This window comes from Myxocyprinus asiaticus, chromosome 16 (genome assembly GCF_019703515.2).
Source record: "Myxocyprinus asiaticus isolate MX2 ecotype Aquarium Trade chromosome 16, UBuf_Myxa_2, whole genome shotgun sequence".
Lineage (NCBI taxonomy): Eukaryota > Metazoa > Chordata > Actinopteri > Cypriniformes > Catostomidae > Myxocyprinus > Myxocyprinus asiaticus.
In genome coordinates, this window is record NC_059359.1 from 33,781,956 (window position 1) to 33,803,812 (window position 21,857).

General features: G+C 44.0%; 1 protein-coding gene and 1 long non-coding RNA gene across 2 annotated transcripts in view; one reads left to right on the top strand and one right to left on the bottom strand.

The window, feature by feature from the left end:
• Positions 1–21,857, bottom strand: part of LOC127454590 (uncharacterized) — a 66,143-nt gene that overhangs the window by 5,997 nt on the left and 38,289 nt on the right. The gene's annotated exons all lie outside the window — the stretch shown is intronic.
• LOC127454582 (extracellular matrix protein 1-like) overlaps positions 18,547–21,857 on the top strand; it is a 47,540-nt gene continuing 44,229 nt past the window's right edge. Inside the window, exon 1 of the mRNA XM_051721881.1 lies at positions 18,547–18,704. Within this exon, the coding sequence (XP_051577841.1) occupies positions 18,635–18,704 (70 nt within the window). The 5' untranslated portion in view covers positions 18,547–18,634. The remainder of the gene's footprint in view (positions 18,705–21,857) is intronic.

The window sequence follows — 21,857 nt, forward strand, 5'->3', positions numbered from 1 at the left end:
ACGCATCTTTTTAAAGACGCCTTTCCGATTGTTTGTTATACCTGGTTGCGGTCGTTACCTCTCAACTTCAGACGGTCATGATCGCTGTCTTTCGTGTCTGGGCACGACCCACACGGAGGCAGCGTTCGTGGATGGTTCATGTTCTCACTGCGAGAACATGACCATGGCAACGTTGCGGTCGTGGCTTGCTTTCGTAAGAAAACAAGCCACCCCAGCAGCTCCCCGCCTTGGGCCTTCTACCTACGAGTTTAAGGCCAGAGCGGCTAGCACTGGGGGCGATTTGGGGACCCCAATGGGATCGCCTCCGCCAGGTGTCCCCCCGCGGACCTCACATTCCCCAGCACGCTCGTCTGCCCCGATCGGGCTTCCGGATGAGTCTGCCGGCTCGTCTCACGGCGAGTCTGGCCTCTTGTTCGGAGCCCGCGAAGCTGATGAGCTCTCGAGCACAGCATCGGAGAGCGGGCTTGTCCAGTCGGACGCAGAAGCCTCAGCTGGGCTCCCCCCTTCGGGGACGATTTCCCAGTCTCAGGCTGATGCAGAGATGACGGACATGCTTTCCACGGGCATTGGGCTAGAGTGGAACCCTCCGCTCTCCCCTGAACCCTCGCGGCTCGATGATTGGTTCCTGGGCTCACGGCGCCGCTCAAAGCAGCCACACCCCGCTCCAGTGCCTTTCTTCCCGGAAAAGCACGAGGAGCTGATGAAATCATGGGGGGCACCTTTTACTGCCCGGTCCCGATTCCTCAGTTCCCCCGCCCTCACTACCCTCGATGGCAGGGCGGCCAGGGTTTATACGGTGATTCCCCCGGTGGATAAGGTGCTCGTGGTGCACCTATGCCCGCAGAGTGCCGCCACCTGGCACAGACACCCAAAGCTCCCGTCCAAGCCCTGTAGGTTCACGTCATCCCTGATGGCTAAAGCCTATAGCGCTGCTGGACAAGCTGCCTCTGCCCTGCATGCCATTGCTCTCCTGCAGGTCCACCAAGCCAAGGCGTGCACAAGGGTAGTTCCAGCCCAGATCTGATGCAGGAAATGCGCTCGGCGACCGACCTCACTCTTCGAGCGATGAAGGTCACGGCGCGGTCTCTTGGGCGGACGATGTCCACATTAGTGGTCCAGGAGCGCCACCTTGGCTCAACCTGATCATGATGGGTGAGGCCGACAGGACACGATTCCTTGTTGCCCCATATCCCAGGCTGGCTTATTCGGCGACACCATCTAGGACTTTGCCCAGCAGTTCTCGATGGTGGAACAGTAGACGGAGGCTATCCGGCATATCCTGCCCCGGCGCGGCTCAAGATCCCACACCCCGTCTACTCGTCACCAAGGGCGTCCCCTTGCGGTGACTGCACCGGCTCCACCGCAGCCCACCCCTACGGCCAGGCCCCGGCGTGTAGCACACCACAGGAAGCAGACGCCACCCATCTCGCGGCCGCCCAGAACCCGTGAAAGGCTTCAAAGCGCCCTCGAGATGGGCGACCCAGAGACTACGAAACCCGCTGCTCTGGAGCTGGTAAGCAGACCTCTCCATCTTTTTGTTACCTTTGCATTTAATTGCACTGCATGCCCCAGTGGCTGCAGTACTCAAGAGTTCAGCAAGAGCATTTTCCTTGTTCCCTGGGTCACGTATCCGGTGTGCATGGCCGTCATCACTACCACCGTCCACCACTCTATTTGGCAGGTTTGGCGCTCCAGCGGCGGTCTCCCGCACCTGAGCACCCAGCTTTGGCACAAATCCGCCCCCGATGTGACAGTCTCCATGGGTCATGAGGACAGGCCTCTTCCTCCCCCGTCCCAGGCTGTTCTGGGGGTGGTTACAAGGAGCCAGGTAAGTGCTTTGATGTCCTTAGACTCAGCACGGCCATGACATGGTGTGGCACCTCGAGCTCCGCCCCATCACGAGGCCCCACCTGCCAGTACGTCTGACGACGTTGTCCCTTTGGTCCCCGTTGCGCGGAACTTGGACGCATAGCTTGTGCTTTCCAATCTGTCGCGATGGCTGGTCCGGACCGTCCGACTCAGCTACACGATTCAGTTCGCTGGGCGTCCGCCCAGGTTCAGCGGTGTCCACTTCACCTTGGTGAAGGATGAAAACGCTGCTACCTTGCGCGGATATCGCTACTCTCCTACGGAAGGGTGCGATAGAACCTGTCCCTCCAGCCGAGATGAAGAAGGGGTTTTACAGCCCCTACTTCATCGTACTGAAAAACGTCGGTGGGTTGTGGCCAATCTTGGACCTGTGAGTACTGAACTGGGCTTTACACAGACTCCCGTTCAAGATGCAGATGCAAAAACGCATTCTGGCGAGTGTCTGGCATCAAGATTGGTTCACAGCGGTAGACCTGAAGGACATGTACTTCCACGTCTCGATCCTTCCTCAACACAGACCCTTCCTGCGGTTTGCATTCGAGGGTCAGGCATATCAGTACAAGGTCCTCCCTTTCAGCCTGTCCCTGTCTCCTCGTATCTTCATGAAGGTCGCAGAGGCAGCCCTTGCCCCGCTAAGGGAGGTGGGCATTCCCATTCTCAACTATCTCGATGACTGGCTAATCTTAGCTCACTCTCGGGACATGTTGTGCACACCTCAGCCGACTAGGGCTTCGGGTCAACCGGGAAAAGAGCAAGCTCCTCCTGGTTCAGAGCATCTCTTTTCTCGGTTTGGAGTTGGACACAGTCTCTTTGACAGCGCGCCTCACGAACGAGCAGGCCAGTCGGTGTTGGACTGTTTGAAGGCATTCAAACAGAAAACAGCGGTTCCACTGAAACTTTTTCAGAGGCTCCTGGGGCATATGGCATCCTCAGTGGTGGCCAACCCCCTCGGGTTGATGCATATGAGACCGCTTCAGCACTGGCTTCAGACTCGAGTCCCGAGATGGGCATGGTGCCATGGGTCACATCGCGTGGTCATCACGGCAGTCTGTCACCGTCTTTTCAGCCCTTGGACCGACCTCTCGTTTCTATGGGCAGGTATTCCCCTAGAACTGGTCTCCAGACATGTCGTGGTCACGACGGACGCATCCAAAATGGGCTGGGGCGCTGTTTGCAATGGGCACGCAGCCGCTGGCTTGTGGATGGGCCCGCGACTGCATTGGCACATCAACTGCCTCGAGTTGTTGGCAATTCTGCTCGCCCTGCGGAGGTTTCGGCTGTTGATCCAGGGCAAGCACATGTTAGTTCAGACAGACAACATGGCAACGGTAGCATATGTCAACCGCCAAGGTGGTCTGCGCTCTTGTTGTATGTCACAACTCGCCCGCCGTCTCCTCCTCTGGAGTCAGCAGCACTTCAAGTCGCTGCGAGCCACTCACATCCCGGGCAACCTCAACACTACAGCGGATGCGCTGTCACGACAGGTTACCCTCAGAGGAGAGTGGAGACTCCAAGAATCCTCCCCACTGCCTGCTCTGATATGCCCTGACCGAGGCCCCCCTCGGCATAAACGTGCTGGCACACAGCTGGCCCCCTGGCATGCGCAAATATGCGTTTCCCCCAGTGAGCCTACTTGCACAGACCCTGTGCAAGGTCAGGGAGGACGAGGAGCAGGTCGTCCTGGTAGCATCCTACTGGCCCACCCAGGCATGGTTCTTGGACCTCACGCTCCTCGTGACAGCCCCCCCCCCCGGTGAATTCCCCTGAGGAAGGACCTTCTTTCTCAGGGATGGGGCACCATCTGGCACCCGCGGCCAGACCTCTGGAATCTCCGTGTCTGTCCCCTGGACGGTGGTAGACACCTGCAGTGGTAGACACAATCACTCAGGCTAGGGCCTCCTCTACGAGGCACCTGTATGCCTTTAAGTGGCGTCTGTTCGCTAAGTGGTGTTCTTCCCGAGGGGAAGACCCCCATAGATGCGCAGTTGGATTAGTGCTTTCCTTCCTGCAGGAGAGGTTGGAAGGGAGACTGTCCCCTTCCACCTTGAAGGTGTACATTGCCGCCATAGCAGCACATCACGACGCAGTCGATGGTAAGTCCTTAGGGAAGCACAACCTGATCATCAGGAGGCTGAATCCCCCCAGACCGTGCCTCATTCCCTCATCGGGCCTCTCTGTAGTTCTTCAGGGTCTACAGAGAGCCCCATTTGAGCCTTTGCAGTCAGCCGAGCTTAAGGCACTCTCCTTGAAGACTGCCCTCCTGACTGCGCTCACTTCCATCAAGAGGGTAGGAGACCTGCAAGCGTTCTCTGTCAGCGAAATGTGCCTGGAGTTCGGTCCGGGCTACTCTTACGTGATCCTGAGACCCCGACCGGGCTATGTGCCCAAGGTTCCCACCACCCCTTTTAGGGACCACGTGGTGAACCTGCAAGTGCTGCTCCAGGAGGAGGCAGACCCAGCCCTGTCATTGCTGTGTCCGGTGCGCGCTTTACGCATCTATTTGGATCACACGCAGAGCTTTAGAATCTCTGAGCAGCTCTTTGTCTGCTTTGGTGCACAGCGGAAAGGAAGCACTGTCTCCAAGCAGAGGATCGCCAACTGGCTCATTGACGTCATAACTATGGCATATCACGCCCAGGACATGCCACCCCCGGTAGGGCTAGGAGCCCATTCTACCAGGGGTGTAGCGGCTTCCTGGGCCCTGGCCAGGGGTACCTCTCGAACAAATATTTGCAGAGCAGCAGGCTGGGCAACACCCAACACCTTTGCAAGGTTCTACAACCTCCAGGTGGAGCCAATTTCATCCCAGGTAGTGGCACGCAACACAGGCGGATAAGCCCGGGATAGCCGGCCAGGTGTATCGCTTGCACATAGCGCCTTCCACCTCCTTTTCAGCTGAAGACGTGCGCCATTAATTCCCAGTAGTGTTCACAAAATTTGTTCCCTGGTTGACTTCCTCCAAGCCCTGTGGCAGTCGAGTTTTCGGAGAGACTTGCTGCCAGCCCAGTACACATGCTAACTAAGAGCCCTGTTCTGGGGTAGGTGCTCCGCATGTGGCGGTTCCCTGTAAGGCTAACCCCATGTGATATATATCTTCCGCTAATTTGTGTCCCTGTTGGCAAACTGAGTCTTCCTTGGGCAGAGCCCCTCTGCCCCAGTCTCCATGTTTGTAGTAACTCCTCCCCCATTGGGTAGGATCTACCTTGAAGACTCTCCACATGGTCGGAAAGACCATGTGACGTATTCTTCCAGTTAAATATCCCCCCCTCTCTTTGGGCAAGGTGTGGTCTCCGGGGTGTCTTCCCCTTGGGAGGGACACCCCCCGACTTGACCTGGCGGCCCAGTCGGATAATCCCCCTTCTTTTTTAGGGAGTGGAAAAAGAGAAGGGGAAAAGAGGCCACAACTGGGTTAAGCCTGTCTCTATCTCTTGAGTAGTCGACTTGTCCCCAAAGGGCGGTTCGACACTAATAAATATGTTGGGGGAGGTTACGTGTCAACCTGGTATGCTGGCTATGAGGCACACAGTAGTCTGCCCACCACACACCGCCAGTTAACGTAACACAGTTCAGCCAATTGTGGCATTTCGTATAGTGACCCCTAGTGTCACTACATCGACACAACGTCGAGTGAGTGACAGATAGGGAACGTCATGGTTACTTGTGTAACCTCCGTTCCCTGATGGAGGGAACGAGACGTTGTGTCCCTCCTGCCACAACGCTGAACTACCTGCTGAAATGGCCGTACCTTATATCAGCTCCTCAGCATAAAACCTGAATGAGTGGTTGCATACCAGCTCCTTTTATACCCGTATGTCCGGGGGAGTGGCATGCAAATACCACTAACCAATTTTCATTGGCCTTTTATCAAAGACCAGAGGTGTCTCATGCTCCCAAGAGTGACCCCTAGTGTCACTACATCAAAACAACGTCTCGTTCCCTCCATCAGGGAACGGAGGTCACACAAGTAACCATGACGTTAGTAGTCATCGCTCTGCGACACATAGCGGTGGGAATGGGACATCGGGTTGGACCGAAGCTGGATAAGGTGGGCTCTGGTAACCTCTGGATATGTAGAATTAGGAAATTTCATCTGGTCTCAAAGAAATATAAAGCAGAGTATCATTGGTGTAACAATGAAAACTAATTCCATGGATCCTGATAATGTCCCCCAAAGGGAAGCATATACAAGGAGAAAAGTAGAAGACCTATTACTGAGCCCTGAAGCACTCCATACTTAAATTGTGCTTGATCTGACAATTCCTCCTTTACACAATCAATTTGGTAGCGGTTGGATAAATAGGACCTTAACCATTCTAATGCCAGTCCACAAATGACAACATTATTCTCAAGCCTATTCAAAAGACTGTCTTGATCTATAGTGTCAAAGGCAGCACTAAGATCTAATGGTACTAGAAGATAGAAGCAGCCGAGGTCAGATAGTAAAAGCAAGTCGTTTGTAACTCTGATAAGTGCAGTTTTTGGTCACCTCTCTTACCAAGGCCCTTCTCCCCTGACTGCTCAGTTTGGCTGGGTAGCCAGCTCTAGGAAGTGTCCTGGTTGTTCCAAAGTTCTTCTGTTTATGAATTATGGAGGCCACTGTGCCCTTGGGAACCTTCAATGCAGCCGAATTTTTTTTTTTTTTTTGCCTTCCCCTGATCTGTGCCTTGACACAATCCTGTCTGTGAGCTCTACAGGCAGTTCCTATGACCTCATGGCTTGGTTTTTGCTCTGATATGCATTTTCAACTTTGAAACCTTATATAGACAGTTGTGTGCCTTTCCACATCATGTCCAATCAATTGAATTTGCCACAGGTGGACTCCAATCAAAGTGTAGAAACACCTCAAAGATGATCCAGAGAAATGGGATGCACCTGAGCTAAATTTCAAGTGTCATAGCAAAGGGCCTGAATACTAATGTCAATGTGATATTTCAGTTTTTCTTTTTAATAAATTTGTAAATGTGGTAAGGTAGGTTAAGTCCTGCCCTAATGTTTGTGGTTGTCAAGGGATTGACGGTAGTGACAGCCTATTAGTGGTCGTCCCTTGCCTATTTAAAGCGGAGTTTATGCCACCTGGGTATGCGTCATCGTTACGACTGCTCCTGTGTGTATGCGCGCAGCTTTGCCAGAGGTATGTACCTAGCCATTTGGCTAATGTTGAATATGCACTGTTAAAGTGTCTGTTTACTTATTGTAGCCAGGTTAGTGTCGTATTTGTGCAGTTTTGCAGTTGGGTGCAGGCTGTCTATTATCCCCTGGTAGGTCGATTCCAACTGGCTAATGTTTTGTTTTAGTGTGGTCCCGGATAACGTTGTGAGTAACCACATGATCTATGGGTTTTAGCGATTTACTGTTGGGTAGGTATATTTCATTCTTTTAGCATTATGGGTGTTGGATTTTTGATTATTAATTCATTGTTTTGTTTATTTTAGTATGTCATTCTGCTCGTTTGAGGGCGTTTCATCTTTAGTGGCCGTGGGGCGAGTGCTCCTCAGACAACGCCGTGAGACGGCACTGTTTTGTTCTACTGATGCTCCTCTGTGACAGTTATTGTTTTGTTCTTTTCATCACTACCGTTTTGTTTTATTTTTCTTTGTGGTCCTTTTGTTTCATGCTAATGCTGGTGGCCTGAGTGGAAGAGTGGCTCTTGTTTAACATAAATGAATGTTTGCACCACTGTCACTGTAACAGTATTATATATTTATTGTCTGTGAAATAAAAGTATTTTTGTATTGATACCCACATCGTCTCTTGCCTTCTGTGGTAATGAATCTGTGTGCCCTATTTTTGGGTAGTAATTTCCCTGTTCACAGAAACGGGGTGGCATAGTCAGTTTCTTTATCTTGCTCATTTTGTAGTACTAGTGTTATCTTTACCCTCCACCGCACCGCCACACTTAGTTATCAAAAATCTGTTTTTTGCTTTGTCATTATGGAGTGTAGATTGATGTGAAATAAAAATAATTTAAAGCAAAACGAAGGGGTCTGAATATTTTCTGAATGCACTGTATAATATACAGTTGTGCTCAAAAGTTTGTATACCCTGGCAGAAATTGTGAACTTTTGGCATTGATTTTGAAAATATGTCTGATCATGCAAAAAAACTGTCTTTTATTTAAGGATAGTGATCATATGAATCCATTTATTATCACATAGTTGTTTGGCTCCTTTTTTAAATCATAATGATAACAGAAATCACCCAAATTGCCCTGATCAAAAGTTTACATACCTTTGAATGTTTGGCCTTGTTACAGACACACAAGTTGACACACACAGGTTTAAATGGCAATTAAAGGTTAATTTCCCACACCTGTTGCTTTTTAAATTAGTGTCTGTGTATAAATAGTCAATGAGTTTGTTTGCTTGCACGTGGATGCACTGAGCAGGCTAGATACTGAGCCATGGGGAGCAGAAAAGAACTGTCAAAAGACCTGCGTAACAAGGTAATGGAACTTTATAAAGATGGAAAAAGATATAAAAAGATATCCAAAGCCTTGAAAATGCCAGTCAGTACTGTTCAATCGCTTATTAAGAAGTGGAAAATCTCTTGATACCAAGCCAAAGTCAGGTAGACCAAGAAAGATTTCAGCCACAACTGCCAGAAGAATTGTTCATACAAAGAAAAACCCACAGGTAACCTCAGGAGAAATACAGGCTGCTCAGGAAAAAGACGGTGTGGTTGTTTCAAGGAGCACAATACGACGATACTTGAACAAAAATGAGCTGCATGGTCGAGCTGCCAGAAAGAAGCCTTACTGCACCAATGCCACAAAAAAGCCCGGTTACAATATGCCCGATAACACCTTGACATGCCTCACAGCTTCTGGCACATTGTAATTTGGAGTGACAAGACCAAATAGAGCTTTATGGTCACAACCGTAAGAGCTATGTTTGGAGAGGGGTCAACAAGGCCTATAGTGAAAAGAATACCATCCCCACTGTGAAGCATGGTGATGGCTCACTGATGTTTTGGGGGTGTGTGAGCTCTAAAGGCATGGGGAATCTTGTGAAAATTGATGGCAAAATGAATGCAGCATGTTATCAGAAAATACTGGCAGACAATTTGCATTCTTCTGCACGAAAGCTGCGCATGGGACGCTCTTGGACTTTCCAGCACGACAATGACCCTAAGCACTAGGCCAAGTTGACCCTTCAGTGGTTACAGCAGAGAAAAGGTGAAGGTTCTGGAGTGGCCATCACAGTCTCCTGACCTTAATATCATTGAGCCACTCTGGGGAGATCTCAAATGTGCAGTTCATGCAAGATGACCAAAGACTTTGCATGACCTGGAGGCATTTTGCCAAGACAAATGGGCAGCTATACAACCTGCAAGAATCTGGGGTCTCCATGTTCATGTGTCATGTTTTCATTGGTTTATTGTTTAATTAGCTTGTTATGAGTTCTGTTTGTTCATTGGTTTATGTTCCTCCATGTCCATGTATTTAAGCCTCATGTTTTCCATTGTGTGGTTGTCAAGTATTGAATGTGATTGTATGTGTTTGTCAAGCCATAGTCAAGTCAAGTCAAGTCAAGTCTAGTCAGGTTATAGTCAAGTTCATATTTATGATTTATGTTTCACGTTTCTAGTTAGGGTTTTTTGGTTCACGTTTATGAATAATCTGCACTTGGGTTCTTCATCTTCACGTCTTCGTCATTGCCATCATTGTCAGCAGCCAACAACGTTACAGAATACTTGACCAACCATGAACCCAGCAGTTTTACTTCTGCGCCTACGTCAGGGGAATCGTCCCCTGGAGGACTATGTTGAGGACTTCTGCGGTCTAGCCAGCCAGGTGGACTTTAATGAGGTTGCCCTCAAAGACTGTTTTAGATTTGGACTGAATGAGTCCATTTCATTTTTGATGCCTGGCGGTCGCAGTTCCCTCAGCCTGGCTCAATATATCGACCTCACCCTACGGTTCATTGGTTCCCCGTTCACTGTGGGGGAGGCGGATGCCGAGCCAGAGTTCCACGTCATGGCCGCCGCCGAGCCAGAGTTCCACATCATGGACGCCGCCGAGCCAGAGTTCCACGACATGGCCGCCGCCGAGCCAGAGTTCCACGACATGGCCGCCGCCGAGCCAGAGTTCCACGACATGGCCGCCGCTGAGCCAGAGTTCCACGTCATGGCCGCCGCCGAGCCAGAGTTCCATGTCACAGCAACGCCTCAGCCTGCTCCATGCCACGTCACAGCAATGCCTCAGCCTGCTCCATGCCACGTCACAGCAACGCCTCAGCCTGCTACATGCCACGTCACAGCAACGCCTCAGCCTGCTCCATGCCACGTCACAGCAATGCCTTAGCCTGCTCCATGCCATGTCACAGCCACACCTGAGCAGTGGGACCTGGAGATGGTTCCCACCCTTATACCACCCTTAGTTCTCCTGAGCAGGCAAGGGGAACTTTCAGCCCTCCGACATCGCCTGGACCCTCCGAGCCCTGGACTTCGCCTTGGCCTGTCAGTCCCTCGACATTGCCTCAGCTCTGCGTTCCCTCGGTTCCACTGCGGTCCTTCAGCCTGTTGGCTTTGCCGGGGTCCCTCGTTCCTCCGGCTCCTCCTTGGTCTTTCGGTCACCTGGCTCCACTTTGGCTCTCCGATCCTCTGGCTGCGCCTCATCCCTCCGATCTGTCAGCTTCACCGGGGACCTCCTTCCCTACGGCTCCACCTTGGTCCTCAGTCCCACCGGCTCCATCTCAGTCTTCCGATCCCTCAGCTCCGCCTTGCTCCTCCGAGCCTCCAGCACCGCCTTGGTCCTCCCTGCCATCGGCTCCACCCTGGCCCTTCGAGTCTTCGGCTACTCTCCGGGCACCACGTTCCATGGCTCCGCCCCTCGAGCCTCTCACGGCCCCACCTTCCATGGCTCCGCTCCTCGAGCCTCTCATGGCTTCACCCCCCACAGACTTTGCCCTGGTCCCATGCCCCTCGCCCTTTCTCGCCACGCCATGCCCCACGCCTCAAGACACCCCCCCCCCCGCTCCCTACAGAACTTTGAATTATGTCATATTTTACGTGTTTTGTTTATGTGTTGGGGTGTCAGGAGCCACCCCTTAGTGGGGGGGATATGTCATGTGTATTCTGTTGATTCATGTCTTTTATTTTGAAATTCTAGTTCCTGTTTCATGTCATGTGTTCCTGTTTCCCTAGTCATGTGATTTATTGTTTTCCCTCCATGTTCATGTGTCATGTTTTCATTGGTTTATTGTTTAATTAGCTTGTTATGAGTTCTGTTTGTTCATTGGTTTATGTTCCTCCATGTCCATGTATTTAAGCCTCATGTTTTCCATTGTGTGGTTGTCAAGTATTGAATGTGATTGTATGTGTTTGTCAAGCCATAGTCAAGTCAAGTCAAGTCAAGTCTAGTCAGGTTATAGTCAAGTTCATGTTTATGGTTTATGTGTCACATTTCTAGTTAGGGTTTTTTGGTTCACATTTATGAATAATCTGCACTTGGGTTCTTCATCTTCACGTCTTCATCATTGCCATCATTGCCGCAGCCAGCATACATTACAGGTATGCAGATTTTTGAACAGGGGTCATTTCATTTTTTTCTTTGTTGCCATGTTTTGTTTTATGATTGTGCCATTCTGTTATAACCTACAGTTGAATATGAATCCCATAAGAAATAAAAGAAATGTGTTTTGCCTGCTCACTCATGTTTTCTTTAAAAATGGTACATATATTACCAATTCTCCAAGGGTATGCAAACTTTTGAGCACAACTGTATGGAGAGATTTTTAAAACCTTCATATGTTTTAATCAGAATTTGAAAAATCTGTAGAGATGATTGATTTAACATTTAACTATAAATTACTAGTGATCTTGTATGTAAAGTTACTGTATTTCAATCCTCAAACTCATTTCAGTATTGCTTCTCACTCTCAATTACATCTTGGCCGTCATTGTCTATACTGGTCTCTTTACTGGTTTAATCTGCATTCCCCAACACAATATACAGAATGCAAACAATATACTTTTAGGTTTAGGATTTTTAACTTATCTAGCATGTGATCACAAAATATTTTACGTGGTTTATGCAAATTATTGCACAATGTTTAGAAAGTCTGTAATACAAATGACAAACATGTCAAACAGGAATGCCAGATAGACACTGAAACCATAATATTACCACACCTCCTATGAATCTGTACCCAACCCTGCTGAGGGCTGTGTCTCGAAATCTAGATGAGCTGTTTGCTTACATGCTCAAATGCTGTCTAAGAAGGGCAGCTTACTAGCGGCACTTTTCCACTGCACATTACAGTTCGACTCGACTTGACTCTGCTTGCTTTACTTTTCTGAGCTTGCTTTTCCACTGCAGTTTAGTGCAGCCTCAACGTGAGTGGGATTATAGGTTGATCGTCATAGTTGCGCCACCTCTACTGCCGTGACATCATCTTAAACATGACACAAACACACAACAAAGGAGCAATGGAGGATATAACTAAATAAAGTGAAGCTTTCAAGCAGAATATAGAGTTAACATAACAAAACGTTCCATCCTCCATTGTGGACTCCATAAACGCTGTGGCTGAATCCAGGGCACTCTCCCTCCTATTGCCATAGATAGCGTCCATTTGGTCGAACCACTTCCACTTTTTCTGTTTGAAACACTCCAGCTGTTGTGGTCCTTGATGGTTCTGTAGTCACTTTTATGTTTGTTTTTTTACTTTTCCCTACACTGTGTGTAGGTCCAGTGGTAGCTGTGTGCAGCCAACAGCTGCTGAGACACATCCTGAAGGACTTTTTCATTTCGTGTCACCCCATCCAGCTCTCGTTGGATCCTCTCCTAGCGAGAGAAACATCTGCACCTCGTTTATTGACCACGGCGTGGTTTTGCACACAGCCATTTCTTTTTACAATTCAAAAGTCGCAAGAACAAATGATACTGCTATCGCTGTTGCTAACTTTAAAACTAGCGAGTTGATGTCCCGTGTCGCAAATCCAGTGACGCTGCTAGTGACGATTCTCTCTGACCAATCAGTGATCTGCAGGGTTTTGACGTCACATTTAGTATCGGCTCGGCTCGCTTGGAACCTCGACCGAGGTGGTACTAAAAAAAGTACTGGGTACCAGGTACTATCCACAGTGGAAAACCCCCAAAAAGCGAGCAGAGTTGAGTCGAGTCGAGCCGTACCATGCAGTGGAAAAGCCCCATAGGAGATCTCACTTTGAGATACAGCAAATACTGTGGTCCCAAAGTGCATTTGGACACTTTTAGACAGCCACACTTAAAAATTTGAATTTCATTGCACAGATGATAACATATTAAACCAAGTGGCATCTCCAAACACATAATTCTAGAGACAATTTCTCAGAACCACTGAAACAAATGTTACCTAAAAATGTGCTTCATGTGGTAACATCTGAACTAACTGGTTTGATTCAGGTCAGAAATATTTTTTAACTTCACTGAATCAACCTGAATACATTAGGTGCAACAAAACTAATGTTAGATAAGGTATTAATAGCTTGCAGTTTGTCACTTTTTACAGTGTAACTTCACTTTTCTTTGCCACTTTTGCAGGTACTGCACAAGGTCATATTTAGTGTATTTATAATGTCAGTTTCCATATTTTATAATGTCAGTTATCCATCATTTAAAACCTAACAAACTTATTTTTGTGAAATGTTTTACTTAAAAGGTGTTTGTAATGTATTTATTTTAAATAGATGCCACTTTGATATTTTGTTATCTAATGATGACACTGATGTATTTTAAGTGAGGCTTAAATACCCACATACTTTTTGAGGCCACTCAGTATATCAGTGTCCCAAATTTAAACTCCCCTCAGGGGCAGTTTTTACTTTTATGAGAGCATATTTTTGTACAACCATTTAAACATAAGCTGTGTAAAATACAACTACAAAAATTTAATAAATTCATTAAAATAAATTCTCAAGTTTGAGAATGTATTACCTCTTACCCTAAGAATTCAGTTATCATCAACTCATATTTTATGCCATAATACAGTTTGTATAACTAGGACTATAATAGAATATTAAGAAATATAGAAGATGTTACAAATAAAAAACATAAGAATTCATTACGAGAGTATTTATTGTCTGCCCCCACACTGCTGCCTTTTGGGCATTTTTGGTGGCATTTTTGCCAAAAGACCCCCTTAACCCTTAAATGCACACTTCAGGTCTTTAGTGACCCAGGACCTCATTCCAACCTCTGTACCTCATCCAATTTTTGGAGTTATGCCTCCACCTCTTAAGTATTGCTCAACGTTTCTCTTCTGAATAGTGTAACAAAACATAAAATAAAAATATTTTTATAACTGCTTAATTACCAAACGTGTTTAGGGCCATTTAAAGCTACACTATGAAACTTTTGGCCCTCTAGCGGTTAAAAAATAAAACTGCTTGTGTCTTGCGGAAGAACATTGTAAAGTCGTGCTTCGGCTCTGCTGGATGAATGTAGTTTGAGGCACCGGTGTACACTGGATACAGGACATCTTATCAGAGTGAATGTACAATTAAATAACAAAAGGAAAAGATGGATATCTTATAAGTGACTTATTGACATTGGAAACATTGATGTTTTGAAATAAATGACGTTACAAAAGTTAGGCAACATTTGTTAACATTAGACACAATGATTGCTAGTCTAATAAGGTCAAACGTTGTACAGTTTTTATAACTTTAAAATATTCTGGCCAAATAGACCACGGTAGTTGCTAATTTATAGATTGTAATTGTTACCAACCACTGGTCAACATCATTTCAAGACTCACATGTCCTTGGCAAGCCTAGGACTAAAGGATGTATTTATATAAATTATTGCCGTTATAAAGAAAAATTCACAAGTGCTAGCAAGTGAAAAGTTCTGCACCGATTACAGTATAATTATTGTATTTCACTACACACCAGCCGCGGGCCGTGCATTTTAAATCTAGGCCTTCAGTGCGATTCATGCCATTAAGAAAACACAGTTTCACAATGAATAAGACGCTATGCCTATCATACATTACGTGGCAGTCAACTAATAATACCAACTGACATTTTAAAAACACGTCCACGCACGAAAGTCAGATCTTGAAACGACACTTAATGCTCAAGCAAGCCTAATTTTAACTGTGGCATGACTGTTTTGTGAAATGTCTCCCGAACAGACATTCAGAAATCATAATTGTTCATATGAATCTACCAAGGAGGTCTATAATACCTTGAAAAATATATCTAATAATATTTGCGATTTAAATGTTGCTTGCAATACATTTCATTTCATCAGGGTACACGGTTATGCTGCGTTCCATTCAAGTTGGATGTGGGACATTCCTACTTGATATCTCTGACCATAAATGCATTCCATTCCCCGATATTCAGAACTGCAACACTCCCGTTAGCATAGCAGGGGTTTGACTCTCATTAGAGATGTCTCCTAGCAACCCAACTGTTAAACAAGACTGCAGCACTAGCATTTGTGCTTCAGGTGTATGATTATCAAAGAGATTATAATGTTTTATACACCTGTTTCTGAAGGCATTTGTTAAACAAGCTTTAATATCATGTAATGTGGAAATGAACTCATTTATCTATATCACTTAATAAAGTGAATGTTTATGACTTACTTTCTATATCTCCCTGAGTGTCGACATGTTTGTGTGACATCATGCCCCTGCATCTCGGCAAATCGGAGTTGAGAGTTTCTGCATGAGCCTACAAGTTGTCATTCTGACTTCAAGATGCATTCCATTGCACTTTTCCTAGTAGGAACTTGTAAAATCCGACTTTTCGTGTTGAATGGAACGCAGCACTACTTTTCAAAACTTGATCCGACACTGAATGCTCAAGCAGCCTAATTTACACTTAGAAAACTCCCGATGTTGCTATAACAATACAAAAAGCACTTACCAATTTACTTGAAGTGAAAATCAGTCCTCCTTTCCTGTTTAATAAATTAAGCAATGTTTTTAAATCCATAAGGATCTCTTTCTCAATGGCGATAGTGGCAGTAATGACAGTCGACTCGTCAGCAAGATCTGGCGCTCTTCGCTTTCAAATTACATCACTTAAAGCGTGACTGCGTCACTCAAGGCCAGCTAGAAGGCCTCGACCGGGACATATCCTAAAGATCACACCAACCAAGAACAAATAAATCAATCTGATTGGCTGATGAATCTGACAATCTGGCTTTAGCTGCTCATTCATTTGCACTGTTGAGGGATTCTGTGGAAATTCTTAAGGCCTGAGGGGGTGGAGCTCTTCGGGCATGTGATTTGTGAAACAGGTGTCACACTTCGTTTGTAAGCATCAAGGAATAAATTCTGACTGGATAAACTTTTCGTTTTTCTCTATTTGTTTGTAGAATAATTAAGAGTGGAAAGCGATAAAAAATACATAGGCAAAAAGGTGATTGAGAAAAATATTTATTTATTTGGTATGTTAGGCTAGCAGAGAAGGCTTTGCTGGCCCTGAGAATTCGCTACTGCTACACACACACAGACGTGTGTGTGTGTGTGTGTGTGATTACACAACTATACATAAACCATATCAATAAAATATCTTAACTGCCATCTCTGGGTCGCTTTTAAATCTCAGAGTTGTCGCCATCTCTGAAAAGCCAAGCCAATGTTGATTCGGGTTTTATTACAGACTCTGTCGCTTTCCCTTTTTGCTTGTAGACTCTGCTCTGTTCGGGGGTTTCTTTGTTTTTACAAAGTGATTCCCTGGAGGTTTGCCGTTTTTAAGGATCCATGGTAAATTTTTCTTGTTCATTGTGACAACAAACTCTCAGCTTTTGCTACTCCCACACCATACACTCACTACAGTAGCCAGATCTTATTTTCTCTGTGTATGGATATGACGTCAACACGCACGGGCAAATGATGTATGTATGCAGTTTCCCACAAAATCCATCCCGACTGCTCTAAAATATTTATAATATAGTATCATTTTTATAGGTTTATCAAAGTGTATTTGGGTAAAGACATGATTTGGAAGATAGATTTTTGTTGCACTCTCTCATTAATAACATTTTGTTATTTTTTAACAAAACAAGTTACGTAGATATGTAATAGTGTCACTTTTTTTATTATTATTATATTTTTATGATTATTTCATATCTAAATAGGTTTACTACCACATGATATCTATTTATTTGTTTTATTATAAGACAAATGAGTACTATATTCATACAAATGACTACTACATCACGTTGATTTTCTGCACAGCAATGGTGAATTATCAGTATCCCAAATGCTTGTATCAATACAAGTACATGCTATTTGTTACTCAAGTTGGTTCTGTTGTTTCAGTGATTGAGTTGATTTACATTTGAAATTGCTATTCGATGAAGAAATATCATGGAAGGTGTAACACATGAACAGTATGATTGGGTGTACTACTGAAATTATGTTGTGCGTCCAACTCAGTAAGTGCCTGAGAAAATATGTAGAAAATATGTAACTTCGCATAGAATATGTGTAGCGTCTGTGTAGCTTCTGTGTAGCTTATGTATTATGTATCAATATGTGTTTGAAAGCCAGTTGCATCTCATGAAATTTTAGTGTGGAAGTAATGAATACTGTTCTGTGATTTGTTGCATCATCTCTTTATATGAAAATAAAATATCAAAATATATCAAAATATATTCTATTCTATTATTTTTTAATTGTCTTGAAAATGCTTTGAACATTTTACATCTCTGGACATTTTGTAGATCTGTTTGTGATAGATATATAGGTGCTGGGTTGCTAAAGACCCAAGTTACTGCATGTAATAATGTTTGGCAAAACACTATGCATTTAAGGGTTAATTTCTGACCATGCGATATGTCGGGCCATGCATTAAGCAAAAGGGTCAGCGCATTAGATCAGATTTGGAAAAAAAAAAAAAAGATGTGAAAGATTGTTTATGACAGTAAACTGCCCTCCCTCCCGTCTTCACCCCATCTGACATTTGCGACGCTCATGAGAGGGATGACGTAAGCTTTTTGGTAAGGTCATGCGTCATGTGGAGGAGGAGTCAGGAAGCGCATCATTGTTTACAAGAGAAACTTGTGCCGTTCACAAACCAAAACAGTCCAAAACAATTTCAAAACAATATAAAATAAAATAAAAAATCATTTCCAAATAATAATAATAATAAAAAAAAACAATGTAAACAATGATGCACTTCCTGACTCCTCCTCCACATGACGCGTGACTTTACCAATGAGCTTACGTCATCCCTCTCATGAGCGCGCGTCACAGAGATGTACGGAAGCGAACATTTGTAGTTAAAAAGTATATAAGTATTGTTTTCTAAAAATAATCAATCGTTTGGGTTCAGAAGAATTTTATTTGTCGACTGGAGTCGTGTGGATTATTTTGATGCACCCTAAATATGCATTTTGGACCGTCAAAAAATGGAGGACATTCACTTGCATTGTTTAAAGGAGGAGGCCTGAAATGAAATCCTAAAAGTCCTAAATTCTGTTTTGATGAAGAAAGAAACTCAGATACATCTTGGATGACCTGAGGGTGAGTAAATTTTCAGCACATTTTTGGGTGAACTATTCCTTTAAGAGGCTAGGCTGGTTAGCGCCTATGCTTACAGACAGGGCACGTACATAAAAACAAAACAAAACAAAAGCAACAAGTCCTTGATGGTGCGACCTCCTCCTCCAATATCTCATGATCTTGGCTCAATTAACAGGAGTTTGGCTTTAAAAGCGCAAAGGCGGAATGGACAACTCGCAGTTAGCACGACTCTGTGTCTGACACACATTAACTTCCATCGAGAAGTATTTAACAGACGGCACATCACATCACTAACCATGGGCTCTTCCCCCGTAATAGGACTTCATTTGATGCTTTTACTCGTTCTTGTGTGCGAGGCATCGGAAGGTAAATACGACTTTTTTATACCTACACTCATAAAAAGTATTTTGGATGCTTGTTCAATTTTCTTAATTAAAATGAACTAAAGCAACACAATTCTAGAACATTTTGACACAACTTGATTTCACTGCATCATATCCATTTTAATTTGTAAAATGGAAGTTAACTTAATCCATTTGAGTTGGGACTACATGAATACTTTTTGTGGTGCTAATGTTGCACTGATGAAACTGGGCAGGGGATTTCCATTTCCCAGCATGCTTTACATGGGACTTGATAGGGAGAGTAAATGTTAAAATTACGTTTTTTTTTTTGTTTGTTTGTTTTTTTTTTTTTTTGTGCAAGATGAATTTAAAGGGGATACTTGTTAGTGTTTAATGTTGAGTTGTTATGTTGAGATTTAGAAGAGCATGCTAACTTACACTTGTTAGAACATAAAGATATATTTTTACTTAAATTGACATGTTGGGTTTACCCAGTTCAACTAGGTTCTCTCTACACAAAGTGTTTGTGTTGAGATTACATATTAATTTTAAGTTAAGGAAACTAATTTCAAACACGTGGAACCACTGTCCAAGTGTACATCACACCAGTGTTTTCACGTCGTCTCCACAGAAATATAAATTTAAACTTCGTCTGCTGAAGAGGTCTCAGGAATCTTGTTATAGTTATATTTTAGATTATATTTGTAACTTTAGACCCTACACACTCCTCTAACATTGTTGTAATCATCTTTAGATTCATTAATATTGATGAATAATGAACAGTCGTCATCAGACAGTCGTCATCAGACATCATCACAAATGCCAAATTTTCACTTAATCATTAACACTGATTAGAGAACAGTATGACCCTGAACTTTGAAATGTTTTAGAGTTTTGCATCCTTGATGTCACCAAAATATGTGTTGAGTCTGGTTAATGAGACACAACGATAGTGGGAAGGTCAACTGAAAGGAGCCTAACCTGATTTTTTTATTTATTTTGGCATTTACTTCAGCGAGAGGGGACATTTCATCCGAGAGTAAGAGTCATTCATTAAAACTAATACATTGGTTTTTATGTGCATCTTTAGCTGTTAATCGCAAGTTCTACACATCCCCATCCTTTGTGTGTTTGTTTATTAGGAAACACTTTATATTAATGTTCCCTTCATTAAGGGTTTCAAAAAGGGTTATTTAATGACTTATAAATTATTTACAAATGCATTGTAAATCATTAATATGTGGTTATAACAACATGAATAAAAATGTAGTCTTTCATGGATACTTGACAAATATTGAGCATTTTAACTTGTATGTTATAAATGCTTAATAACATTTATTCAACATTAGTAACCTATGTAAATGTACCTTAATGTACAGTGGACACACTGAAGCATTTATTAAGAAGCTGCCAACATTAGAAATCTTTGTTCATACAGTTCAGTATGGTTTAATGGTTATCAGGCTTTAGTATACAAAATATGCTGTGGATGAGCATGAAGACCTGAAATTTTTTTTTGCTGAGGACTTTTTAGGTTACTAGGACTAGGTAAAACTATTCTTCTGACATCAACATGACAAGGGAAGTGGCAACACAAGTGAGTCAAGACATTAAAACTAATTGCATTTATAAAATGTAAGTTAAAATACTATTTGGTTAGTATTGCATGAATGTCCCTCTTTTTATTTATATTGTTATAACAGTATATCAGTAATTCTTACTGCATTTGTAAATTACTTATTAGTTATTAATGAACTCTTTTATTAAACCTTTAACAAAAGAAACATTAATGTAAAGTGTTACCATTTATTAAATATTTTGGCCAGTTAGATTATACTTTGAACTATAAATAAAAGTGTGGTACACTGTTTAAATCTATTCCACGGAATTACACAGATTTCTTGACAAATCTGCCAAATTCCATTTGGGCCTGCTCGTAGGTTTTGCTTCAACAGTCTGTAATCTTTCTCCATCTTCACTTCTCCATGACAATTCCACCTTCAACGTTTTTTTCTTCGTCTTCATTTTTTCAGGACGAGGAGAGTTTTTGGTCATTGGCCCATTGGGTCCAACATGGGGCCACAGATTCTATTCCCACCAGCCTTTCCAATTATCGGCAACCTCCAAGATATCTGTACATTTAGTAAAGCTCCGGTCCGATACCCTAAATATATGCTTCCTTTGGATGGCTTGGTAGAAACTGTCGGCGGGCAGATGCTATCAATCGACTTCAGCTGTGGTATGGTGTGTGCTGTGGCCTTAATGGAATATGAGAAGAGCAAATCTGTTGTGCTAAACAAGCGGTGAGAATACCTACATCATTACCATGCCGTATCAGGCACATCAAAAATTGCGATGCTGGTTGTGCTGTTTTTTGTGTTATTTTGCAGTGAAAACTCACAAATAATAATAGTGAAATAATGAAAGGGGTTAGCTCACCCAAAAATAAAAATGATCTCATTTACTCACACTCATGTCATCCCAGGTGTGTATGTCTTTCTTCGGCAGATCACATTTGATGAAAATAGAAAAATATCTCAGCTCAGCAGCTCCTTAAAATGCAAGTGGATGGTGATACAACCTTTGAAGCTCCAAAATGAACAGACAGTCAGCATAAACGTCATCCATACGACTCCACTTGTTAAATTAATGTCTTCTAAAATGAAACGATCGCTTTTGGTGCAAAAAAGATCAATATTTAAGTACTATAAATCATCGCTTCCAGTCAGCAGCAGTATGCGTGTGTGACATAATCGCATTGGCATGTTCGCGCAAGAACAGATGCACATGTGACACTCAGAAGAACAGCACTGTTTACAACAGAGTAGGAGGAATGCTGTACAGAAGTTTGTTGCTTTTTGGTTTAGATCTGTATTTGTATCTGTGTGTTTACTCACAATGGTGCATTTGTGTGCTCATCCTTGTTGTCTCAACTGAGAGAAAAACGTGAGATCACGTCCATAACATGACAACACGAATACGTCACACGAGAGACCACATGAACTTCACCCTCTCATGAATGTGCATACTGCTGCTGACCGGAAGCAATGATTTATAGTTAAAAAGTTTAAATATTGATCTTTTTCACACAAAAAGCGATTATTTCGCTTTAGAAGATATTTATTTAACCAGCGGAGCCGTATGGATGACATTAATGCTGACTGTCTGTGATTTT